General features: G+C 44.1%; 1 protein-coding gene across 8 annotated transcripts; it reads left to right on the top strand.

The window, feature by feature from the left end:
* The first annotated feature begins 315 nt into the window (after positions 1–315).
* Positions 316–26,972, top strand: ak7b (adenylate kinase 7b). 8 transcript variants are annotated; one of them, XM_063909701.1, is made up of 18 exons: positions 316–445; positions 1,306–1,538; positions 1,629–1,737; positions 4,956–5,050; positions 5,583–5,684; positions 5,767–5,850; positions 6,124–6,212; positions 6,327–6,417; positions 6,655–6,732; positions 7,636–7,785; positions 20,888–21,016; positions 21,085–21,190; positions 21,524–21,652; positions 22,025–22,093; positions 22,338–22,535; positions 24,062–24,282; positions 25,738–25,896; positions 26,811–26,972. In XM_063909701.1, exons 3-18 carry the CDS (start codon positions 1,662–1,664, stop codon positions 26,847–26,849), a joined length of 1,815 nt encoding a protein of 604 aa, XP_063765771.1. In that variant the 5' UTR covers positions 316–445; positions 1,306–1,538; positions 1,629–1,661; the 3' UTR covers positions 26,850–26,972. The 8 variants fall into 8 exon arrangements, with proteins under 8 accessions (XP_063765771.1, XP_063765768.1, XP_063765766.1 ...); XM_063909698.1 differs by having other exon boundaries at positions 324–445; positions 1,383–1,538; positions 24,065–24,282; XM_063909696.1 differs by having other exon boundaries at positions 324–445; positions 1,383–1,538; positions 25,741–25,896.

Genomic DNA, 26,972 nt, shown 5'->3' with positions numbered 1-26,972 from the left:
ATCAACTGATATGATTTGGTACCTAAGAACATTTAGCTGTAGTTTTTCTTCAGTAACATTTTGAATGCAGGAACAAAGTATTTCTACAGTGGGTGTAAGATCTAAATACTTCTTCCCTCACTGCTGACAAGCTAGAGGCACTACCGTTTCTACATAAAGATAGAAACGTTTTTCTTTCATGTGTTTAAACCATAAACTGTATATGGTTACAACTAAGGCAAAGTGTTATAGAATGAACGCTCTGTTTTTAGTGTAGAGCGTGACATTTGATAAACGAACCCACCCACTGGCGCGTGAGGGGCGGGCTATCTCCATGGCAACTAGACAGCAACACTACTTTGCTAACAGCTGCAGGCTAACGACAGAGCGGAGGATGGAGAAAATGACACCTAAAAGAGTTTTCATCAACAACATAGACTCTTACGCTTCTAAATGTGTTGCCAAGGTAAATATGTATGTATGTGGAATATTCTAAATAAGTAAGTATAGCGGGTAGCGAGTGTTAATGTGAGTTCCTTCCTTCCTTAAAATACTCAACCCCGATTTGCTCCCGATGGCATGGCCAACGGTGTATGAATGTGTGTGAAAGGTAGTTCCCTTGAGCAAAAGTGAAGTGTATTGCTCTGTATGAATGCGGTGAATGACATGTAGTATGTAAAGCGCTTTGAGGGGTCGAAACGACTGGATAAAGCGCTATATAAGTACAAGTCCATTTACCATTCATGTGAAGCAACAGGGTAAATACATGGAGGAACGTTAGCACACTTATCTCCGGTCAGCAACATACACAGACTAATGGACTCCTCTTCTAATACTATTGTTACTCTCAGTCCGGCACAACACTACGGCCATGGATTTTAATTTTATTTTTATGCACTGTTATGTCGTGATAACAACTTATTATCTCGTTATCTCGATATAACAAAGATCGTTTTCTCGTGATAACTACTTATTATCTAGTTATCTCGATATAACAAAGATCGTTTTCTCTTATCTCGATATAACAGAAATATGTACGTTACCTTAGCTGAAGCAGCCGGATAGATAGGAGTTTGTCAGCCTCTCATCTGCTAACCGTTAGCCCCTAAACAAACCCAGTCAAGTAAACAAACTAACATAAGTGAAACTTACCGGTAGGCACGACGCTGAAGTTAGCATCGATTCAGAGCTTCCGATTTGGCAGTTAAGGGGAAAGTTAAGGGATATTTCATTTACAGCACTGAGCGACAATCATCGTCATATTTTACTGTGTGTAGCTTTTTTGGTGTATCTGTGTTTCTTACAACTGATCTGCTCTGACTGCAGCATGTAAACCAAGGCCCATTCCGTGATGTGTTAACCTGCTTGGCAGTAAACCTGGTTCTGATTCTGATTTGGACCAGTTTCTGTGTGAGTGTGTGGGGGGAGCAGCTGTGGATCCTGATGCAGGGACTGAGGAAGAGGAGAGGACACATAGCAGGGCGCCAGCGTTTCAGGTTGTTGGGACAGTTTCTGACACGTGTCATGAGGACAGACCTTATGTCCTGGAGGAGTATTTGGTAAGTTCCTGATCATAACAAGTGAACAGCATTCACCCAGTTGAGGGGCATTGTCTTACATTTCTCTCCCATGTCTTGTCTGCATGCCAGCACCTGAACAGGGATCAGCTGCTTTCAAAGCTGATGGACTGTGACATTGTCATCTACAACATTACCCAGCATGCTGAGCAGCTGGAGGAAGCCTGCTGGGCTGCTTCAGGTATAGTCAAGTTCTGAGGCCTGTGTTGAAATGTACAGCTAAACATTGGTTAGGCTTATCTATAGGTTAAGTGTTTCATTTTAAATCACAAAGGGATATTATATCCTGTCATGATTCATCAAGGTACTATTTACTAAGTATATCGGCTTCAAAAACAACTAAAGTACCAGTACACACTGCAGGCATAGTGCCTTTGTTTGTATTTGCCCGTGGTGTCACATAAACATTTCCTAATAATGAATCTGTTCAGATATACATAGTTACAGTATTTCTGAACAGATCATGATCCCGTTAACCACATCTGTGTCTATCACCACACCGTGTCAGGTGCTGACCAGGGTAGGAATTTCACAGCGGCCATCACGGCCACACCTCCGGCGGAGCTTTTCAGGCATCCCTGTGGAGGCTGGGGACATTGAACCTGAGTGGGCAGTGTTCAAAGCCTCCTTTGCCGACGGTGCGGCTGGGAGCTGTGGTCTCAAGGTCTTAGGTGCCTCAAGGGGTGGTAACCCTCGAACCTCCTGGTGGACACCGGTGGTCAGGGAAGCCGTGCGACTGAAGAAGGAGGCCTTCTGGGATATGTTATCCCTGGGTACTCCTGACGCAGTTGCAAGGTATCGACAGGCCCGAAGGGCAGCAGCCTCAGCCATGGCCGAGGCAAAGCAGCAGGTGTGGGAGAGGTTCGGAGAAGCCATGGAGAAGGACTTTCGGTCGGCACCAAAGTTGTTCTGGAAAACAGTCCGACACCTCAGGAGGGGGAAGCAGGGAACCATCCAAGCTGTGTACAGTAAGGATAGGACGCTGTTGACCTCAACTGATAGTGTGTTAGGGCGGTGGAAGGAGCACTTTGAGGAAATCCTGAATCCGACAACTCCGCCCTATATGTTACAGGCGGAGCTGGAGTATGAAGGGGAATCAACTCCAATCTCACGGGGGGAAGTCACTGAGGTAGTTAAACAGCTCCACAGTGGCAAAGCCCCGGGGGTGGATGAGATCCGCCCAGAAATGCTGAAGGCTCTGGGTGTTGAGGGACTGTCATGGTTGACACGTCTCATCAACATTGCGTTGAAGTTGGAAACAGTACCGAAGGAGTGGTAGACCGGGGTGGTGGTTCCTCTTTTTAAAAAGGGGGATCAGAGGGTGTGCCAATTACAGAGGCATCACATTACTCAGCCTCCCCGGGAAAGTTTATTCTAAGGTGCTGGAAAGGAGGGTCCGGCCAATTGTCGAATCTCAGATTGAGGAGGAACAATGCGGTTTTCGTCCTGGTCGTGGAACGACGGACCAGCTTTTTACTCTCGCAAGGATCCTGGAGGGGGCCTAGGAGTATGCTCATCCGGTCTACATGTGCTTTGTGGATTTGGAGAAGGCGTATGACCGGGTTCCCAGGGAGATACTGTGGGAGGTGCTGCGGGAGTATGGGGTGAGGGGGTCTCTACTCAGGGCCATCCAGTACTCCCAAAGCGAGAGCTGTGTCCGGGTCCTCGGTAGCACGTCGTACCGATTTCCGGTGAGGGTTGGCCTCCACCAGGGCTGCGCTTTGTCACCAATCCTGTTTGTGATATTCATGGACAGGATTTTGAGGCGTAGTCATGGGGGAGGGGGTCTGCAGTTCGGTGGGCTAAGGATTGCACCACTGCTTTTTGCAGATGATGTGGTCCTAATGGCTTCATCGGTCTGTGACTTTCAGCACTCACTGGATCGGTTCGCGGCCGAGTGTGAAGCGGCTGGGATGAGGATCAGCACCTCCAAATCTGAGGCCATGGTTCTCAGCAGGAAACCGATGGACTGTCCACTCCAGGTAGGGAATGAGGCCTTACCCCAAGTGAAGGAGTTCAAGTATCTCGGGGTCTTGTTCTCGAGTGAGGGAACAATGGAGCGTGAGATGGGCCGGAGAATCAGAGCAGCGGGAGCGGTACTGCAGTCGCTTTACCGCACCGTTGTGATGAAAAGAGAGCTGAGCCAGAAGGCAAAGCTCTCTGTCTACCGGGCCATCTTCGTTCCTACCCTCACCTATGGTGATGAAGGATGGGTCATGACCGAAAGAACGAGATCGCGGATACAAGCGGCCGAAATAGAATTATTCCGCAGGGTGGCTGGCATCTCCCTTAGGGATAAGGTGAGAAGTTCAGTCATCCGGGAGGGACTCGGAGTAGAACCGCTGCTCCTTCGCGTTGAAAGGAGCCAGTTGAGGTGGTTCGGGCACCTAGGGAGAATGCCACCTGGGCATCTCCCTAGGAGGGTGTCCCAGGCACGTCCAGCTGGGAAGAGACCGAGGTGTAGACCTAGGACCAGGTGGAGGGATTATATCTCTTCGCTGGCCTGGGAGCACCTTGGAATCCCCCAGTCAGAGCTGGTTGATGTGGCCAGGGAAAGGAAAGTTTGGGGTTCTCTGCTGGAGCTGTTACCTCCGCGACCCTGATGGAAAAGCGGGAGAAGATGGATGAATGGATGGTGTTCAAAATATTGTTACTCAAAGGTGGAAGAAGTACTCAGATCTTGTGCTTGAGTAAAGTAGAAGTACCAGAGTGTAGGAATACTCTGTCACAGTAAAAGTATTCTAAATGTTCCTCCAGTGAAAGTAGAAAGTACTCTCATCTAAATGTACTTAAAGTAGCGACAGTAAAAGTAGTCATTGTTTGATTGGTCCATTTCAGAATAATATCTCTGATATGTTTTATAATGATTGATCATTAAAGTGTTCTCAGAGCTGGTAAAGGTGCAGCTAGTTTGAATGGCTTTGTATACTGCAGGGTAGCTGCTGGATTTACTCCAGGTGAACTAAAGTCTGATTTAAGGGAGATTATATTTACCATCATTAATCCAGATCTGTAAAGTAACTAGGGATTAAATACATGTAGTGGAGTAAAAGTACACCATTGACCTCTGAATTGTAGTTGGTTAGAAGTAAATAGTAACATAAAATGGAAATACTCAAGTATCAGGCAAGTCAAATTTCAGACTCGATCTGACCATTAAACTATTACCGTATCGTATCATAGTACTTGAGTAAATATACTTTGTTACTTCCCCCGTCTGTTATTACTTCCCACTATGTATGAATTCCCAATAAAAAGTGCACATGCAGATGTGTTCATTTTGTTTCAAACTGATTTTCTGCACCTCTGGTATCTTAAAAGGATTTATACATAATAATGACATATAATAATGTACAGTGAATGAATGAGGTAAAGACTCTTCCTGTGTTGTTTCTGTAGCTCTCCATAATGAAATGGAACGTTTCACTAGACCGAAGATGTTCATCCTGGTCTCCACGGTGATGACCTGGGCCTGCAGCAAGCCGGTGGATCCCGTGGGTGAACACCTGCAGCTCCTCTCGCCTAACATGTTCCTTTTTGTTTTTATCCTCATTCCTCAGCCATAGGGCTGGAATGCATGCATTTCATTTAATTGTATCCTGTTGATTAAAACTGCGTTCTTTTTTCAGTTCCCATAATATCCAGACTTTAATATGGAAAACTAAAAACTAAAGTGCTCATCACAAACTATTTTCTTTCGATTGATTTTTATTCAGCAAAAAATCCAAACATATTCAGCTGACCATGGAACAGTATGTAACAGCGCAAACACACTACATGACAGCAAGTGTTAAGCATTTAATGAAAGTATTACCAAAAATATTAAATACATCGATACATGTTCTGTAAATCATATTAACCCATAGACTCTATATATACAGTCTATGGTTTAACCATTCGATATTTGATGTAAACCCTAAAAAAATGCATATAAACTTTATACATCTGAATACCTGGAATGTGTCATTTGTCCATCAGAACCACTGAGTTACTGTTCATTTCACAATGCTTCCTGTTGTGTGACAGGACGTGCCCTTCACTGATGAGATCTTCCGGAGAAGAAGAGCACATCCCAACTTCAGACAGCACATCGACCTGGAGAAGAGGGTGGTCAAAATGGGGAAATCGGTGAGTTTTAAACTGCTTTACGTTTGTATAGGAAACTCATGGGATGTAGCATACGGCCCCGTCACACTGCTGTTGCTTTCAGAACAGAACACTGTTCTCGACCTACGTGGTGGCTTCAGGACTCCAGTACGGGCTGGGGGAGCAGGTCTTCCACTTCTTCTTCAAGGTGAGAGCTGTTGTTTAAGATCCTTTTATCTAGTCACGATACAGACCTGTTTCTATATCTGAAACTAGGAGTGTGAGTTGGAGGTGCTCATGGTCTTTAAAACCACAAGTCTGAACCTTCAGATCCTTCTCAAGGGTCATGAAGTATTTATTGATGCTTAGCACTGTGACTACATCCTAGTTGTAATATATTAGAGAGGATAAAACTGGCTATGAGAAATGTAGGCACACTGATCTTGTAATGATAAAAGATTAAAATAATCTTCATCATTAGACGTCGTGGCTGGGACAGGAACAGGAGATACCTGTTTTTGGAGACGGGTGCAACATCGTTCCCACAATCCACATAAGTGACCTGGCGAGGTACGACATGTTTCTGAGGTTATAGATTTCACAGCGATATGGTTGTAAAATATGTTGAATGAGCATATATTGTCAGTTCATTTTGATATGATATACTGTGTGTTTGTGTTGAAGTGTGATTCAGAATGTGATTGAGCATCAGCCCAAGCCGTATTACCTGCTGGCTGTGGACTCTTCCAACAGCACCATGGAGGACATACTGAAGGTGTGTGTAGCAGCTCATCAAGAAATCCTTTCTCAAAAGTTACACACACTGTGACTGTATTAAATAACAAACAGTGCCTAAATAATAATGTGAATCTGTTTGATAAAACAATGTTACCTTTAGTCATTACATTTGTGACTCAGTGAAAGTATACTCACCTGTATTTATATAAATGTCTGACGCTTTGTTCTTCTTCTGAGGAACAGATATAATCATATGTGGGTTTTTCCTCCACAGGCAGTTTCCTCTTCTCTTGGACCCGGGAAGATCCAGAAGAGGCCGTTTGAAGAAGCGTCCCTCACACAGGAATTTAGTGTATGTTGTTCCTGTTTGAATGAGATGTCTTCATGTCAGGGCTAACACTAACATATACATCACGCTTCAGGTGGTTGTGTATTGAATTTAAAATAAGCTATTCCCATCTTTAAAAAAGCTTTAAATATATTGTAAAATTATTAGAAATACAAAGAATTCTTAAGCTTCCTGTTAAACATGTGGTTTGCTTAATCTGCACACTGAAGGAAATGTAAAAAGAACAATTAGTGATGGAACTATTTCTTAACACACCACAGCTGTGCTGCTACCTGAAGTTTTCTGGTTTCATTGTACCTGTACCAAACCAGAAAAAAGAAAAGTTACCCTACTGTTCAGTTTTTTACCTCCGTCCACGTGTTCCTGATATGTTTATGGAATCAATGTTTAGTTTAGAATGAAATGCAGCATGATGTTGATCAGGTGAACCATAGTCCCGTTGAGAGTCAAATAGAAGCTGAAGGCTATGCTTCAGAGCAGGGCTGTCCTTCATTGAAATGTTGCTTCCCCTGCTATGCGTCAATTTGAACCCTTTCACAGTGTGTTTTCACTTTACAAAAAGTCAATTTAACAATATGTTAGCCGAAAAAGCTCTTCAGCATTCGATTGTACTCAGCTCCATCCTCTTTAACTTTCAAAAAACCGACATGGCACTGATCAAAATACCAAACTCAAGGATTCAAAACCTTCAAACTAATCCACCTCTTACACACAACTTGTGTGTTGGTAGATGTATTTTTGAACTGTGGACAGAGCCAGGTGTTTGTTTCAGTCTGTATGCTAAGCTAAGCTAAGCTAACCACATCCTCACACAAACATGAGAATGACATCTTGTAACCCAACTAAGAAAAGTAATATTGAAAGAGCATATTTACCCAACTGTTGAATCTGTTGACCTCTTCACAGGTGATGGAACTGGATTCCTTGCTGGTCAACCTGCGTATGGAGGCGGTCCACCTAAAGGAGCTGTTCTCCATCAGCTGGCTGTGTGAGTCAGGGCTGGTGGACAACATGGAGTTGGTGGTGGAGGAGTATCAGCAGAGCAGGGGACTGCTGGTACGTACTGAGGCAGACAGACAGCAGGAGATGCAGTTTTACGTTATGTGAGCTACAGAATACATTTTAAAGTATGTTTACTGGTTTTTAAAGCTCTTAATGGTCTTAGGCCTAGCTATTTATCCTACGATCCCTCTGGAACCCTCTGGTCTTCTGGTACTGGCGTTTTAATCATTCCAAAAGTGAAGACAAAGACTCATGATGAGGCGTCTTTTTATTATTACGGCCCACGGCTGCCCCCAGGACCTGAGGGGGACAAAGAGCGCTTTGTTTGTGTGTGTGTGTGTGTGTGTGTGTGTGTGTGTGTATGTGTATGTGTGTATGTATGTATGTATGAATGATGCATGCATGTATTTATGTATGCAGTGGCGGGCCGTGCATTGCACACCTAGGCCTTCAGTGATGTCCTCCTACCTGAATTATTCCACCTCTTAATGCCATCATTATGACACCATGGCTCTAGAAACTATACATTTAGACAGAAACGCAGTATAACCGGGCGTTGCATCACCTTAACATAGTCAAGTACAACAGAGTTATATTACTATTTCTGAAGCATTTATAATCAATTAAGTGTTAAACTACCAGCTTTAAGATCGCTTGGATACTGTCAACACTTAAAAATAAAAGGCGCTTTTAAGGGATTAGTCTACAAAGTTATATTAAGTCCACCAAAAGTATGTGAGCTTTAACAAGTTTGTTCACTAAACAGCGCATTGTCGCACCCACTGCAGTTTCATTTAAGAAACGTGACGATAAAGACACAAACTATTCACTGAAAATAAAATAAAACAAATCATTTGTATTTGTGCGCCACACACATCTCTACATCTCTTGCAGAAGCATCAAACATTCATTGTTTATATATTTGTCATTTTAATTACATATATATTAATTTGTTAACATTGATTTAATATTAACGACATAAAATGACAAAAATATATCAAAATTAAATGAAATTAAAATGCGTTGTACTCTCCAAAACAACGGATTATTTGAACATAAAATCCATCCTCATTTCTTTCCCTCAATGTTTTGAACTTCTGAACTGTTAGTGTTGAAGTTAGGAGTTTACATTGATAATTTAACAGTGAGTAATATGCAATGTTTCAAATGATGTTTAAGCTTCCTTTTTTTCCCCAGACAGACATATTAAATAGTTCATTTGCATTTAATTTTAATGGTTCAAATGATGTCAGGCTTAATGGTCGGCCCCCACACATATTCACCTCACCAAATCTGGCCCTCTTTGCAAAAAGTTTGGACACCCCTGGCTTAGGGGATCTGGAGATAAATGCTGCAAGGCCATTGAGGCTGGCAAAAAAGACCTTGCATTCTTTAAGCTTTGAGGCCCCTTGATTCAACACTAAATTTAGTCGATGTGCATAGCAGTGAATGAATAAGGCCATAGGTGCCCTCTCCTTAACTTTAGCCTGTACCCCATTTAGTCCAGATGCCATGACCTTTGCGCCATCAAAACACTGTGCCAGAACTTTATCCAGACTACATTCATATTCCTCCATGAAACGGAAAATAAGAGCGGCAATGTCATCAGCTCGCTTGCCGCTTGTAACATCTTCAAATCTGACAAACCGCTCCTTGACACCTGTGTCCGTCACATAACGCAGGACAAGTGCCAGCTGTGCATCATTACCCACATCTGACGTCTCGTCCACCATAACAGCGACAAAGGGTGCTTTTTTAATCTTCATTTTGATCTCTTCTCCCATCACTTCAGCAATAGCATAAATCAGGTCGTTTTGTATTTTGCCTGACGTCCCAGTAAACATGTTGTTTGTGTACAGGTGGTAATGCAAATCTGTGTTGTTCTCAGCAAGAAAAGAAAGAAGCTCCACGTAGTTTCCTCTGTTTCTGGACTCGGCGCTTTCATCGTGTCCCCTAAATGAAAGGTCCTGTTTAGTGTTTACCAAAAACAGGACACAATCAATCAGTCTTTCAATATTTCCCTATTTTTGTTCACCCTTTCGTTGTGGAGCTCCGATTCCCTGCGTTCGTTGAGCTGTAGATCCACTCGGGTGTCCCCAAAGGTTTTCAAAAGCACCAATGCTTGTAAGTACACAGCTAGGGTGACCAGATTTGAGTGATATGTATGATAATGAACTTTATTGGCCGGCCCAACGCTAACAGAAAAACACTGCCTCAAAAGGCTATTTTGAACACTTGAAAGTTTTAAATGTGCAAAAACAAATTATACATTTGTCTACAATGTAAAGTATAGTCACAACAATGGTAAAACAAAAATAATAAACCTTATTGCACAAAATAAGACATTTTTAAAGTTGAAAAGTTGTACAATGGCTGATACTTTTCAGTCCTCCTCCTCACGTGGGGCATATTTCTCAGAGGACTGAATCTTTCCCAACAGTCTACGATTACTCATTAAGTAAGAATGGAAGTCTTTGCAGGTCATGTTCTTGTAATTGTACTGGGTGCACAGAATCCCCTTCAGTGAATCAACAGACAAGCGATTCCTCTCCTTGGTCCATTGGGCTTGCATCAGGGAAAAGATACGCTCAACATTTGCATTGTGAGCAGGTATGGCAAAAATAAACTGTACCATCTTAAGCAGCTCTGAATGAAAACCAACACTTTTGGATCTTTCAAAGAATTTGGTCCACCTCTGGTGTGCTTGTAGACCACAGAAGTCTGCATCACTGTTACTTCTCTCAATGAAATTCTTCAGATTGGTGACCTGATCAAAGCACTTTGAATCATCAATGTCCACCCTTTTCCCAGCTAGGTGCCTGATACAGCCCTCTACGTCATTCCAGTCAGGAATCTCACTCAGATCCATCCACATAAAAGTGGAAAACTCCTCCATGGGTGCCATCCATGTCTCTAGATAGTCCAAGCATGTACTGTACAGGCCCTGTACTTGAGCAGAGAAATGCTCACACCTCTGACCATGCCCATCCTTCTGACTTTGTGCCAGCATACTCTTGACTTTAAGAGGCATGAAGTTGTTCATCTTGCGTTCAAGAAGCATGCTATGGACCCTGTTTAGAATCCTCTTTACTTCCACAACTGAATTGTTCTCTCTCTCCATCTCTTGAATTTTCGACCGAAAAACACACATGAGTGAATGCATCTGCCAGAGGTAGATCTCACTGAACTCATCTTCAAAAAACTTCCTGATCTGCATTGGTGGTTTTTCCTGTGACAAAAAGAATGATTTCACAGCTGGATACATCTGTAGCAATCTCTCAATTCCTGGGAATAATGACAGCCATCGTGTCTTGCTGTGAGAGAGAAGAGCTCTAAATTCAACATCAGCAAACTCACAGTACTCCTTCAGACTCTCTGTGCGCACAGTGTAGATGTGGAAGTGCTGATAAATTTTGAAAATGATGTGCTCAATGTCAACATCCAGTGTGTCTGCTCCGTGGTGAACACAATTGTTCAGAATATGTGCTGGGCAGCCTACACCAATAAGAGCTGTGTTCTGCAAGGACTTTTTCAAATTTGCAAAAACATTCTTCCCATCCTCATTACGCCGGATTCCTCCAAAATTTGTGTTGCAGTTGTCACCAGTGAATGCAATGCATTTCAAAAATATCCCTTTCCTTTCCAGTGTGTCTTTTATGTACTGTGAAATCGTTTCAGCTGATTCATTTGGGGTGTTTGTAATTTCAAGTAACTTACTTTGCACACCACCGTTTTTCCAATCAAAATATTGAATGAGCAGAGGGAATATTTTCACTGCTCCATGATTGCTGCCATCAGTAGAAACGCCACAGTAGGGGATATCTTGAAGTGCTTCTAGCGCAACTTCAACGGAATGTGGGGCTATCACGGCATTTACAATTGCTTCTGTCTTTGTTCGAGCGCATGAGAACTTTTGAGCAGTTGGAGAATCTGTAAACACCTTTTTTAACAAGCCAGATGTGCAGTCCATTGACCTGTAGCTTTCGTGGTGCTTAACCGTGTGGAAAGCAAAAGCACCCTCAGCAGCAGTGACAGCTGCACTCTCGTTTTTACTTAAGAAAAAATCTGTCACTTTAGCTGATGAGCTCTCGCCCCTCGCTGCCGTTCGATGCTTTGCTGAACATATGTGTGCCTGTAGGTCGTTGGCACCGTTATTTGCGACCGACACGTAAGTGCCTGCTTTGCAGGTCAGGCACTCAGCTTCGTGTTGATCTCGACCAAGACGAAAACATGGAAACTTATGTTTGAATTCGTCAGTGAACTTGCACTTACGTTTCGGCATGGCTGAAGATGCCGGGTAGCCATGCGCGTTGCCAGTGGTAAACACTGAAGTTTGCACTAATGAGGTGAGTGACCAATTAAATGTTTAGGCCGAGAATATCGACCAATGACGGTAGCGCTAAGGTCAGGCTCTACACCCTGCACTTCAACCTAATGCAAAGCGAACTGTAGGGGGAGCAGGGGTGTAGTGGGCGTTGGACGCGGGGGTACGCCGTCCACCCACTTCTCCCGACGTGATATATAAAAAAATAATAAATATAAAATAGCTTAGGCTACAACTAAAAAAAATAATAAAAAAAATAGCTTACAACTCAAATGTCAATCCGGAGATATTGGCAATGGTGAGAACAACCTACATAGGCTACATAAGACATCCCCAGTATGCCGTGACCTATATTGGCTACGACATGAACATAACATGAACATTCGATAATCGTCATCAACCTGACACTTAAAACAAGGCAAAAAAAAAACAACGAGAACGTGGATGTGATGAAGCTGAATATATGTATGGCTTTTTGGGTGGGAGTGTGTGTGTGTGTGTGTGTGTGTGTGTTTGGGGGGTGACGTCACAAATAGCGTACCCTCACTTAAAAAATCCCCACTACACCACTGAGGGGGAGGGCGTGACTAGTATGTGAATGAAAGAGAGAGCAATGCAAATTCGCTGTAAACACGTTTGAGGCTAGAATAACAAAATCCCGGACGATTTTGAAATTCCGCCCGGACACATTTTTAGGTTTCAAAAAGAGGACATGTCCGGGCAAAAGAGGACGTCTGGTCACCCTAACACAGCTGTGCTTTGGTGTCTCGTTGCTGCCTTGGTTAGACTGTGCTGTTCTGCCCCAACGCCTTGCCGGGGTCAACAGCTTAGATAACCCTCTCCAACAAACCACACTGACGATAGGGTCTCAGTTCATCATTTATGGTCGGTCGAAGTAGGGTAAAACTGAGAAATAACATACATACATACATACATTAAGAATCTCATTTAACAAGTGCTAGAAAATGCCTGGTCAGTTTAACCAGCAAGTAACGTAACATACATATCTCGTACTAAATAGTTTTCAAAGTAATAAACTGGTTGAACTAAAGTCATTCATAAATCTTATATTAAATTATAACATACCGACGATGTCTTCAAAGGCAACCTTGAGGCTCAGGAAAGAAACACACGTGAACGAAGCACCATGCTTACTTTGCGTACCAAGTTTCTAAGCAGAATGATGTCCAATAATTATGACATCATCAAAATGATACCTAAATACGAAACACTGCTAACTCTTGCCAGTAGATGGCAGCAGAGGACTGAAAATGACTAACTAGAAGCTATTTATGCACAATAAACAGAACACTCCCTGCCTGATACCCAGGGGGTTTCATTCCTTTTTTCTCCATTTCTTTTACTGAATGTTAAATAAATTCAATAAACTCAGTTATGCATTCACTTGAACTCAACAAACATTATACACTAAACTTTTGTTAAAGCACCACACACTTATTTATCTTGGGAAATGAGCAAGACCAGCTCATTCACAGGTCTGAGAAGCAGTTTAGTTCCATCCTTTTTAGCAATTCTCAGCTGGACTTTGCGTACCCGTCCGTCTTTGCTGGGGTACGCATCTGTGATGATGCCAAGGGGCCAGTCGTTCCTTTTACATTGAATGTCCTTGAGGAGCACCACACTTCCTTCTTTGAGATTTGGTTGGTCGGAGGACCACTTCCTGCGAGGTTGCAGTGTAGCCAGGTACTGCTTGCGCCACCTGTCCCAGAATGTACTAGACAGGCTTTGAACCCTGCGCCACTGCTGCTTGTATAAGTCCTTCTGTTCGAATTCGCCAGCTGGAGGTGGACAAGGGCCTACCTTTTGAGTCAGCAATGATGCAGGTGTGAGGATGAAAGGATCTGTCGGGTCAGTGGACACAGGCACAAGTGGGCGGTTATTCACAATGGCGGTGACCTCAGCTAAGAAGGTTGTGAGCACCTCGTGTGTGAGTTTGGAAGATCCCATCTGCATGAGCATTGAATCTAAGATGCGGCGTGTGACGCCGATCATTCTTTCCCAAACCCCTCCCATATGAGAGGAGTGTGGGGCGTTGAAAGTCCACGTGCAACCGTGCTCAGAGAGGAATCTCTCCACTGTCTTCTTATCAGCATTGGAGGGGATTTCTAGGTCTTTAGAAGCGCCAATGAAATTAGTGCCCCTGTCAGAGCGCAGGTGTTTCACTGGCCCTCGGATTGACTGAAACCTTCTGAGTGCGTTTATAAAGCTAGAAGAGTCCATAGACTCAATGACCTCAATGTGAATGGCTCTGACAGATAAGCAAGTAAACAGAACTGCCCACCTCTTACTCTCTGCGTGTCCTCCCCTTGTGCGACGTGCGGCAACAGCCCAGGGTCCAAAGACATCCATGCCAACATTGGTAAAGGGCGGCTCGGTGCTGAGTCTGTCCGGTGGCAGGTCGGCCATCTTTTGAACCTCACATTTTCCTCTGAGCTTGCGGCAGACAATGCATTCAAAAATCACTTTGTTGATACATCTCTTACCACCCAGTATCCAGTAGCCAGCAGATCGGATGGCACCCTCAGTAAAGTGGCGCCCTTGATGTTGTGTCTGTTCATGAAAGTGGCGCACAATGAGGGTGGCTACATGGTGACGTCCTGGCACGATCAGTGGTCTCTTTTCTTCGGGTCCTAAGTCAGCAGCTGCGAGACGTCCCCCCACTCTCAGCAGACCTGCTTGGTCAAAAAAGGGATCCAAGGACCAGAGTGGACTGCTCTTTTGAATGTTTGTGTTGGACGAGAAGCACTCTAGTTCTTTCTCAAAGGCTTCACGTTGGACTGTTCTAATGATGACCGCTGCGCTCTGATTGACAACATCCACTGCTAAAGGCGTGCGGCAAAGATGCCATTTCTTGTCTCTTTTGAAGCATTGAATGATGTGAATCAGCACACCAACAGCCCTTGTGAGAGAAGTCCAGCGTGAGAAGCGGCTGAAGCGCTGTGAGCCAAGATTTTTAAGCGCTGTCGTGGACAGCGTGGTCACTTGTGGCCGGATTTCAGGATCTTGTTCTGGCTGTAGGAGTTCAAAAGTCTGTTCGGCAGGCATCATGTCTATAGGCTGAGACAAAAATACCGGCCCAGTAAACCACATTGTGTCTTTCAGGCAGGCTGCTGGGATTGGCCGTGTTGCGATGTCTGCAGGATTGTGATGTGTGTTTACATACCTCCACTGTTGTGGCAGTGTGCTTCGCCTGATTCGTTGAACTCGGTTGCTCACGTACACGTAGAATCTTCTTTTCTCATTGAAAATGTACCCGAGTACAATTCTGCTGCCGTGTAGAATGAGACTTCATCAAATGTGATGTCGATTTCAGACATGATGGCTTCAGCCAGATTCACTGCCATGACTGCGCCGCACAGCTCCAAACGGGGTATGGTGTGTTCTGGGAGTGGCGCGAGTCTGGCTTTGCTTGAAATCAGTCCAGTGTGGCATTGTCCATCTGCATCTAATGTTCTTAAATAGGCAACTGCAGCGACTGCCCTTTCTGATGCATCCGAAAAGACACAAAGCTCTATTCGCTTGGCTGCAGACAAGGACAGACAAGTGTAGGCTCTGGGAATTCTTAATTTTTCCAGTTCTTGGAGAGAATCTCTCCAGCCGTCCCACAATTTCTCCTTTTCTGCAGCAAGTGGAGCATCCCAGTCAGGAGAGCCAGCAGTGAGCTCGCGAAGGAGTGATTTTCCTTCAACCGTCACTGGAGAGACGAATCCAAGAGGATCATACAAGCTGTTCACTGTGGAGAGGACTCCTCGTCGAGTGAATGGCTTTCTTTCATCTTCCACACGGTAAGTGAAACAGTCCAGGTCCAGGTCCCAGTGTAGTCCGAGGCTCCTTTGCACTGGTAGGCGGACAGCAGTCAGATCAAGGTCCTTTAGGTCAGTGGCACGATCTTCACAGGGGAAGGCCTCCATGACCTCTTTGTTGTTCGAGGCCAACTTGTGCAGTCTGAGATTGGAGCAGACCAGCATGCTTTGAGTTCTTTTAAGCAGACTGATCACCTGTTCAGCTGTAGGAAGGGATTTCAGCCCATCGTCCACATAAAAATCTCTGCCCACAAACTGCTGTGCATCTTCTCCGTACTCACTCTGGCCTTCCTGAGCTGCACGTCTGAGACAGTAAATAGCCACGGCTGGGGAGGGGCTATTACCGAAAACATGGACATTCATGCGATATTCTACAACCTCTTTTCCTGGATCGTTATCTTTGAACCAAAGGAACCTGAGAAAGTTGCGGTCCTCAGGCTTGACCTTGAAGCAGTGATACATTTGTTGTATGTCCACAGAGAAGGCGATTTGCTCTTTTCTGAAACGAAGGAGGACGCCAATGAGGCTGTTGTTGAGATCTGGCCCAGTTAAGAGCACTTGGTTAAGAGACAGGCCTTTGTGTTGTGCACTGGAGTCAAACACGACTCTTATCTGAGAGGGCTTTTTTGGATGATAAACTCCGAAGCACGGTAGGTACCAGTGCTCCTCTTCAGGTTTCAGTGGGGGGGCATCCTCAGCATGTCCGTTTTGAAATATCTTTTCCATGAATGTGACAAACTGTTCTTTCATTTCAGGCTTTCTTTTGAAAGAGCGCTGCAGAGAGTTGAAGCGTTCCAGTGCTTGTGCACGGTTGTCAGGCAGCGATGGCCGGTGATGTCTGAAGGGCAGGGGAGCCACCCAGCTGTTTCCCTCATCCTTGTAGACTTCATGGTCCATGATGCTCAGAAACCGCAGGTCTTCTATGGAAGGGGCCTCTTTGTCGTCATCCTTGGTTGTCTGAAACACATCACTGTATGAAGTATTCTGTATTTCTTTTCCATGACACTTCATGTGCAGGAGGGGGTGAGAGAGGGGTTCAGTGTCACAGTATCTTTCCTTCACCGTGTAGCTGTTTGGGCATGGCTGAAAGAGAGAAGGGCGTCCGTTTCTCAGCACATTGGTGTAGTAGGAGTGGACGAGGGGCGGCTTGTGCATGTCCCCGATGCACACATCACCCACAATCACCCAACCCAGGTCCAGCTTCTGGGCGTAGGGTGCGCTGTGTGGGCCATTCACCTGTCTTCGCACTTTGTGTGCTCTGATGATGTCTCGACCTAACAAGAGCAAGATAGGAGCTTGTGGATCAAGTTCTGGGATGTGTTTGGAGAGATGTTTCAAGTGGGTGTGGCTGGAGGCAACCTCAGGTGTGGGAATTTATTTCCGGTTATTTGGGATGTCATTGCATTCGATCAGCGGTGGCAGTGAGAGCGCGACGCTGCCATCAACAGGTTCTACCACGAAGCCTCGTGCTTGTCTGCCTTCAGTCTCTATTGTTCCTGCACATGTTTTCAGGGAGTATGGTGTGGGACGTCCTGAGATGTTGAAAACACTGAAGAACTCAGACCGTGCAAGTGATCGGTTACTTTGGTCATCCAATATGGCATACATATGGACTGCAGCATCAGAGCAAGTGGCTGGGTACACCTTTACAAGGCATATTTTCGAACAGGAGCGCCCTGACATGTCGTTTCCACACACCTTGGTACATGTAGTTGAGACAGCAGTCTCCCCGCCATCCTTCGGTGCCGGGTCCGCCGAGCTGTTGACTTTCGGTGCTGGGCCAGGGTGTAGCGCTGCGACGTGCCTGTCGCTTCCACACTCTGTGCAGCTTACCTCATCATTGCAGTTCTTTGCCAAGTGTATGGCGTTGCAGCACTTGTAGCACACTCCATGTTGCTTTAAGAGTGCCTTTCTTTCCTCTATCGGCTTCTCTCTAAATCCACGGCATTTGTGTAGGGGGTGAGGCTTGTTGTGCAGGACACAATGTTTTGCTGGGTCCTCTCTGGTGGTGGACCTACTTGCATATGGGGAAACATAAGGCGTGAGTGGAGCATTAGGAGACACTCCAGTCTTGAGCACAGCTACTGCCCTCTGACTCTCTGACTTAAACACTGGCTTGCTATAGCCAGACTGTTCATTGTTTGAGGCTGCCAGCGTAAAGCCGGGATCATTACGCATCCTCGCCTGTTGGAAAACAAAGTTCACAAAGAAGCTAAATGGGGGATAGGGAGCCCTATGTTGTTCCTTATAGATGAAACCTTGTGTGAGCCACTTTTTTTGCAGGTAGAATGGCAGTTTCTGTGTGATAGGGTTAACTCCGCGGGGCGTGTCTAGATAGCTAAGGCCAAACAGGTCCCCATCAGCTTTAGCAGCCTGTATTTCCATCAGTAAGTCCCCCAGTTCTCTTAGTTTGCGCCCATCTTTGTTTTGGATCTTGGGGAAGTTCTCCAGCCTTTTGAACAAGGCACTTTCGATGACCTCTGGTGCGCCATAGTACTCGTAGAGTCGATCCCATACAGCCCTGAGTCCATATTCTGGATGATTCACATGAACCGTTCTTATGCGCCTAGCATGTTCGGCTGAGTCTTTGCCTAACCATTTCACAAGAAGGTCGAGCTGCTCACTAGCTGATAGGTTAAGGTCTTTGATAGAGTTCGTGAAAGATGCTTTCCAAGCTCTAAAGTTTTCGGGAAGGTCATTGAACTGCATAAGCCCAGTGGAGATAAGCTCACGCCTGGCCATGAATCTGACAAAGTCTGACATTCCTGTGTTTTCATTAAACTGAGCATGCACAGGGCTTCTTTGCTGGTAAGCAGCACTGGGTTGTATGCGTGGATTGTCTAATGGTTGGTTATATGCATTGCCACTGTAGCCATTTCCTAGAGGCTGTGATTGTGGCACACTCTGTTCAACAATGACTTGCTCTATAGGCAGATTTGGGGTATGGACATGCTGTGTGTAGGCCGGTGCACAGTTCTGCTGAGGGGGTACTTTACTTGTAGTGTGGTAAGAAGCAACAGTATGGTCATATTCAGAAGTCTGCATGTCTGCAATGCTGGCAGGAGCATTCTCTATGTGCACAGCTGGAGTGCATTTAGCTACTTCTTTAACATAGTCTGTGGTGCGTGCTTTTGGGTCGTCGGTTGGCACATCAATGTCACTGAACTGCTGCTGGAATTCCTGTTGCACTGCTGCCTCTAACACGTCTGCTTTGGCCGCTGTAGCTGCAGCTCGTTTTTCAAGACGAACTTTATCCAGCTTCATTTCCAAACGCTTCTTTTCAAAGTCTAATTCTGCTTGTTTTAATTTCAGTTCATTTTCTTTGTCAGCAAATGCTACTTCAGTCTTAGCAGCCTCTGCTTCTGCCCGTGCTTGAGCAGCAGCTACTTTGCTAGCCAAGGAGCTTGAAGACTTTCTAGATGAACAACAGGCGTTAGATCTGGTTTTCATGGATCCTGTGTTCGAAGCCTTTGCCGACATCTTTACTGTGATATTATCTTGCTTACTTGAGAAGATAATCCGCCTGCGGTGATTCTGTTGGGTGCGTTGCTCCCACGTTGTCGTTCTATCCACCAGGCACGAAGATTAGCCCGCCAGAAGACGTCGTTTTACTGTGCTGTTCTGCCCCAACGCCTTGCCGGGGTCAACAGCTTAGATAACCCTCTCCAACAAACCACACTGACGATAGGGTCTCAGTTCATCATTTATGGTCGGTCGAAGTAGGGTAAAACTGAGAAATAACATACATACATACATACATTAAGAATCTCATTTAACAAGTGCTAGAAAATGCTAGGTCAGTTTAACCAGCAAGTAACGTAACATACATATCTCGTACTAAATAGTTTTCAAAGTAATAAACTGGTTGAACTAAAGTCATTCATAAATCTTATATTAAATTATAACATACCGACGATGTCTTCAAAGGCAACCTTGAGGCTCAGGAAAGAAACACACGTGAACGAAGCACCATGCTTACTTTGCGTACCAAGTTTCTAAGCAGAATGATGTCCAATAATTATGACATCATCAAAATGATACCTAAATACGAAACACTGCTAACTCTTGCCAGTAGATGGCAGCAGAGGACTGAAAATGACTAACTAGAAGCTATTTATGCACAATAAACAGAACATAGACAACTCAAGTTTGCAAATCCAGTGTGGCTCCAAACACCAAATCGATAATTTGCAAATAGCAGGCATTCTCAGCAGAACAATTTGCAGTACCTCTCGGAGGCTGTGAGCCAGGGGTACCGCTCGTAGTACCCCTGGCTCACAGCCAGTAATAGTAGTAAGTGTAAGTGTGCTAGGTTCGCTGTTAGCGTACGCCTGCTAGCTGGCCCGTTGTCGCCAACTCGAAATCTGATTGGTTAACGCCACAGTTTTGTTTGCGTTCACTTTAAGCTACAGGCGCCCGCACTGTTGATTCTGAAGGCCTAAGGGCAGATTTCTTTGACCCTAGCAACACATTATGGCTGAAATATGATTGGATAAAAGCTATAAATTATAAACATAAAGGCAAGCCTTCCAAATCTCGTTCTGAGGCTGGAAGCAGCGCAGCCAAGAGGAAAGGAATGAAATGAAGAGAATAGACTATGGGGAATAATTTAATACGTATTTGTGGAAAAAATATATCAAAATTAAATTTATATTCTGATGATGTTTAGGCCAGCAGAGAAGGCCTTGCTGGCCCTGACGGCCCACCACTGTGTGTGTGTGTGTGTGTGTGTGTGTGTGTGTGTGTGTGTGTGTGTGTGTGTGTGTGTGTGTGTGTGTGTGTGTGTGTGTGTGTGTGTGTCTGTGTGTGTCTGTTTATATATATATATACAGTATATATATATATATATTTTTATCTCAAAGTTATGTGTTACACTGATTAAGATAGTATTATTTCTGTTTGTGAACTCTCTATGTGTTTTTGTGAAGCACTTAAGTTGTAATTAAAATAAAGCTTGATTTGATTTGATTTGATTTGATTTGATGACCCGTGTGTTTGTTCTCTCCAGCCCATCCGTGTGTGTGTGCTGGGTCCTCCTGCGGTGGGGAAGAGCTCGGTGGCCAAACAGATCTGTGAACACTACAAACTCCATCACATCACGCTGAAGGAGACCGTCTCTCTATCCATCGCAGTCCTGGTGAGCTTCACTTCAGACAGACAAACATATAATGTGCCTACAAATCAATATCTGTCTTTTTTCTCTAGGAGGATGCTGTGAGGAGCGCTGATCCAGATGCTGATAACGAGGACTCTGCAGCCGAGGCTAAAGAGCTGCTTGAAAGCATGAAGGAAAGCATGGAGCAGAATGGAGGTTACACCAGGCTCCACCTGACCACAAACACCTGCATACACTCTCAGGGCAGGAGAACACTGACTCATACAAGCAATCTGCTTTAGTGTGTTTGGGGGCATACATCAACACAGCAGAAGCAAATCAGTAGCAGAACCTTAATAAATAAATAAAAACCAAACAGAAATGTGCAAAATGTGCTGAGGTATACCGACAGAAGATCCGAGATTGAAAGCTGCTATAATCAGTATTTGATATTTTATTTGATAACAATATGAGGTTCAGCTGAATCCATGCTCTTTCAGTGCTTGCTGTGAGTTTCAGTTCTCTGTTGAGCTAATGTTTCTCCATCAGGTCTCCTGGAGGACCATCTGCTGATGAAGGTGGTGAAGGACAGGCTGATGTCCAACCCGTGCAGGAACCAGGGTTTTGTCCTTGATGACTTTCCAAAGACATATGAACAAGCTAAAGAGCTCTTCTATGGTGAGACACTTTTTATATTTGAAATGTGCATAGTTTACTTATTCCTGCATTTAACTTGCTCCATTTGACCTCTTGCTACTTTTTTACACCGTTACGTCTTCCTGTGTTTAGTATATTGTTTATTGCTGGTGCCTGGGACTTTAGATTTTCAGACAGCTACGCTTTGTTATTTTGCATATGACAATAAAACCGTTGGAATCTTTAAATCTTGAGTAATTCAGCAAAAGTGTCAAGGTGCAACATTATGATGGCATTGTAGTTTGTACGCCCATCTGAAATACATACTAAAGGTAAAAAAGAAAGAGTGATTTGGAACGCAGCCACAGCTCAGTGAAAAATAACACACATTATTCTTGCTGCTTTCTTTTGTAGCTGAAGAACAGGAATCAGAAGACGGAACATCCCAGATTTCTTCTTCATACAAAAGGAAGATTATGCCAGGTCTCTGCAGTGCTATCCATATGCTTTATGTCCCCCCCCCCAGCAGTGATGTAGAGGGGTGAAGGAATGAGTTCTAGAACCCAGAAATGAGTCAGAGTTTCACCAAACTACGGTTCCATCTTCTCAAAGTCACATTTTTTAAAAATTACATATTGTTTAGATGCAATATCTGTGTGTGTGTGTGTGTGTGTGTGTGTGTGTGTGTGTGTGTGTGTGTTTGATGGTTTTCCCCTGTGTTCCGCAGAGTGTGTGCTGTGTCTGGATGCGTCGGATGGCTTCCTGAAGGACCGGGTGATGAACCTGCCTGAGAGGCTGGTGCAGGACCACAGCTACCAGCAGGAGCACTTCCTGCGCCGCCTGGACAGATACCGAGAGAACAACATAAAGGATGAGAGCGTGGGGAACTACTTTGATGAGCTGGACACCACCCCTCTGTACCTGGGTAATTCACCACACACGCTGGTGTTAGTAAGAGGAGCAGCAAACTGTCTGACTTAGACTATGCAGGGTTCCCACTTATTTAGAAATAGCTCCTATAATCATTGTAAAATGGATCTATGTATTTATTTTTTAATTCAAATGAAGCCTTGAAAAAGTAAAGACCTGGATAAAAGGAAAGAACATTTTGTAAAGTGTATCTATTATAAAACCTCCTAATAAATTATGAATTATCTTTTTTTTTTACTTTTTAAAGATTGATACAAAGAGGTTTAATACCAATTAAGGTATTTTATTTAGATAGTTAACTGCTTTTAAAATACTCTTTTAGGATGAGTGGGACCCCTGGGTCCAGTTTTTCAAAAAGTGTAATCTGGATCAAATTGATCCGGATTTGGAAATCCCATGTTTTGCTATCCAGGATCACCAGGATCATCTTACATTTATGCCAGTTTTTTAAAGGAACATTGGATTGGATCACTGTGATCCAAATACCAAATTCAAGATGACCAAATCCTGTTTACCAGAGCCTTACATGGAACCAACAGTGTAGCCTACTGGCTTAGCAAAGCACAACAGGTAGGCACAACATACTATTAGGAGACAGCGCATATCCACTCCTACCATGGCTAATGACCCCTTTTTCAGTTGCAAACACACCTGAGCAGGCACGCTTCAACTCCTCACATTACAGAACAAGATGTGCCATTGAACGCCTAAATGGAGTCCTGAAGAGACGGTTTGCGTGTCTAAACTACTTGCGAGTACAACCCAAGGTGGCATGCAACATAATCCTTGCCTGCATTGTTTTACATAACATTGCCACCAGGCATAATGTCCCTCTTTATGACAATTTTGATGGACCTGAGCCTGATGTAGAACCAGAACAGCCGCCAAGGTTCTTACCAAATGAAGGAAACACTGGACATGCTATTAGAGATGCAATTGTGAGAAATTACTTTTAATTAGTCTACTGAATGACTGCGTATATTTTTTTGTTGTCATTGCCATTACTATACTGTGGAATCATAGAGCTGTGAGCAACAGTGACATTTATTTGACAGCTGAGAGCTTTGAGATTGTGTTTGTGTTTACCATATCTCATTAGATGTGACATGCTTCATAGATTTTCTTTATATCCATGGTCACTGTCTTGATCAATGATTTGTATTCATACAAAATCTGAAGAAATGTACATATCATCAGTAAACATTGATTTTGTGATCATTCACTTAAAAAAATCAAGATAATTTTGTTTTTTTGGATCAAATAGATCCCAAACCGAGTTCAAAGTTTTGAAAAACCCAAAGGGCAGGTTTGATCCAGATCAAATGTAAGATCGGATTACATGATCTGATCTCATCTGGAATCCCTCTTTTGCCTTTGAAAAACCCATTCCCAGGATTTGATCCAATCCGTGATCCTTTTTTACGTCCACATCCAGATAGCAGAGCAATTGTGTTGTAGTTGGGGTTAAGTAGTCTTTAATCCCTCCTGATATTGACACCATGTCCTGACTGTCCTCCTCAGAAGTCAGCAGCAGCGAAGAGCCGGACTGCCTGCTGCTGATGCAGAAGATCCTGGACACGCTGGGCCAGCCGAGGAACTACGGCCCCGGCTGCCATGAGGTGGAGGAAGAGGAGAGGAGGAAGGCTGAGGAGAGGATGAGGAGGGAGGACCAGGAGAGGGCGGAGCAGGAGAGGAGGGAGGAGGAGGAGGCCACACACAGGGCTGCATGCTGGGACGAGTGGGTGGGTACTGCAGCTGAACGTCTCTTAGAAATATGGGTGTGCTCCAATAATGTCCCACTCTTTTATTCCCCATTCACAGTATCTCTTATGATATAAGCTCTATATACCTACACAAATATACTATGAATTGTGCTTATTTTTAACCAGTTAGAATATATTATTGCTTGGTATTCCTCCTCAACATATATAACTCCTGATGGCAGACAGGAGCTCTCACAGGGATTTATTTCTATACATTCAGTAGTTAACATGTGCCCTTCTAACTTCTACAGTCAAATCAAATCTGTATAAAATGACTGGTAAAGACTAGATGACAAGTGAGCTACTTAGGCAGGACACTTCTTCCTACACTGCATATTCGTCTTGAACACCAGAAAACAGCAAAGGAGGAACGCATTAGATCAGGTTAGGCCTTTTTATGTATAAACAAATCTTTACTTAAAGGTCCACTTACTAGGTTATTTTCCTAGGCTCCCCCTCTTATGGTCTGCTTCATTGGATGCACACTCTGGGGTTTGCTCTATTGTTATCCAGGGTTAACTTGGAAAGGAAAACTATGACTATGTATGTCAACAAACCGTAAGAGGAGAAATATTTATGGTTATCTGTTACCCAGATAAAAGTGAAATGGACAGTCTTTTAGACAACTGACCCTGGCTAAAAATGAAACCAGGTGTGGTGCACTAAATATGATATAAACTAAGTATGAGCAGAGCGCCCGGCAGCACATCTGCCGGGCGAGAGATGATCCTTTTGCTGAGGCTTGTATTTGGCCTAAGACAAGTATCATTTATGCACTCACACCTCTCCTTTAATGGATTCACAGTTTAACAAAGTGAAATGGTAATTATGGTTCAAGTACTTTTTTTGAAGTAAAAGCACATCAAGATGAGCCAATTTTCTTTTACAAATCAAAGAAGGAGAAGAGTAATTTGTTTATTTTAGAGACCAACTCTCAACTTTCTTTACTAGCTGGACGTATGCTATGAAAGATCCCCTTTTAGCAGATTTGGAAGCATGGAGGAGAATCACAGGAAGACAAATGCATTATATGTCTCCCTGTTAAACTGCATATTTGTGCATCATTCAGGTGGTGTTTGAATTCTCGGAAGGCAGGATAACAAGTGCGATAGTGGATGGGAAATGTGGCATAGGACTTGCCAAGTTGATGTCATATTGCGCAGATACTATAAAGGCAAATGTCACTCTGAGAAATAACATACATTACATCTTCCATGTTGTTTGCAAATCATAAACACACAGAAGTTGGAATAAATACGACCATCTCAACAGCATGCAAAGGAAACTTCCGCCTTGGCGGACATTTCTGCTCTCAGATTGCGCGTTCTAGTTACAGACATTATCATTAGCCACGAGCTAAGCTAGTGCTAAGCTAGTGTGTCCTGTGTCTGTTGAGAGCCCTGCTTCACATGTGTGATGCATTCTATGTGTCAGAAGGCCGGTTTGGAGGGGGTGAGGCAGCAGGAGGAGGAGCTGCTGGAGGTCCAGTCCGTCCCCATGAGGATCTACCTGATGGAGCTCGTCATGCCCACCCTGACCCGGGGCCTGATGGAGTGCTGCACCGCCCATCCTCAGGACCCAGTGGACTTCCTGGTATGACTCATCACTTTATATTAAATTATATATGTATACAGAGTTATATGTTAGAAATGTATAGTAGGGGTCCCCAGCACATGGACACTCCCTGATGCTAACCTGCATATAGAATCAGAGGATGAAACCCTCTTTATTGTCACATACATGCACACAGCAGAGCCCACACAGTGAAATTGGTCCTCTGCATTTAACCCATCCTGGTACTAGGAGCAGTGGGCAGCTACCATGCAGCGCCCGGGGAGCAATGGGGAGGGGGGATTGGAGGTGTCCGGTGCCTTGCTCAAGGGCACCACAGCAGGGCATAGGAGGTGAGCTGGGACCTCTCCAAGTAGCAGCCTTTCATATTTCATGTCTGTTTGGGGACTTGAACCGGCGACCCTACGATTCCCAGTCCAAGCCCCTACTGACTGAGCCACTGCTGTTGTGCACAATTAGCATTATTTAGCATAAGCAGAAAATAGCAAAAAAAACGCCCGGCTGACTTGGACAACTTTGGAGTGGTAATGGGGGTTATTGAGACAATTTCTGACATTTTCAGGATAAACAATTGCAGTTTTAGCCAGAAAACAGGGACTATGGAACTCAAAACTGACATTTTTGATACCAGAAGTATTGGAAATTGATACATCCTCAATAAATCTAAAAAAAACCACCAAAATTGTCCATATCCGCCAAGTCATTTTCTTTAGCTATTATTTTCTTATGCTAATTCATGCTAATTAATCAACCTTATGCCAAATGTGCAAATTGCAAGTTAGCATCCGGCAGTTTCTATGTGCTGGGGACACCTACTATACATTTCTATCATAAAACTTTACTCAACATTTCAGGGTTCACACTGCCCTCATATTGCTGCTCCGCCTTAACATAGATGTGATCCTGATCCTGTCTTCTGGTCTGACTGCTTCCAGGCGGAGTTCTTGATCAGGAACAATCCCTTTAACTCCTGAAGATGGGGGTCATTTTTCTCTTTGGACCTACACTAAATGCAAAAATAAAACAACTGATGTTTTATTTATTTTTTCTCTAATCTTCCTGAGCTCTTTAATAAATGACAGAGTCAATAACGTGCA

The sequence above is a fragment of the Eleginops maclovinus genome, chromosome 19, assembly GCF_036324505.1.
Source record: "Eleginops maclovinus isolate JMC-PN-2008 ecotype Puerto Natales chromosome 19, JC_Emac_rtc_rv5, whole genome shotgun sequence".
NCBI classification, from domain to species: domain Eukaryota; kingdom Metazoa; phylum Chordata; class Actinopteri; order Perciformes; family Eleginopidae; genus Eleginops; species Eleginops maclovinus.
This window is presented reverse-complemented; position numbering and strand designations above follow the sequence as displayed.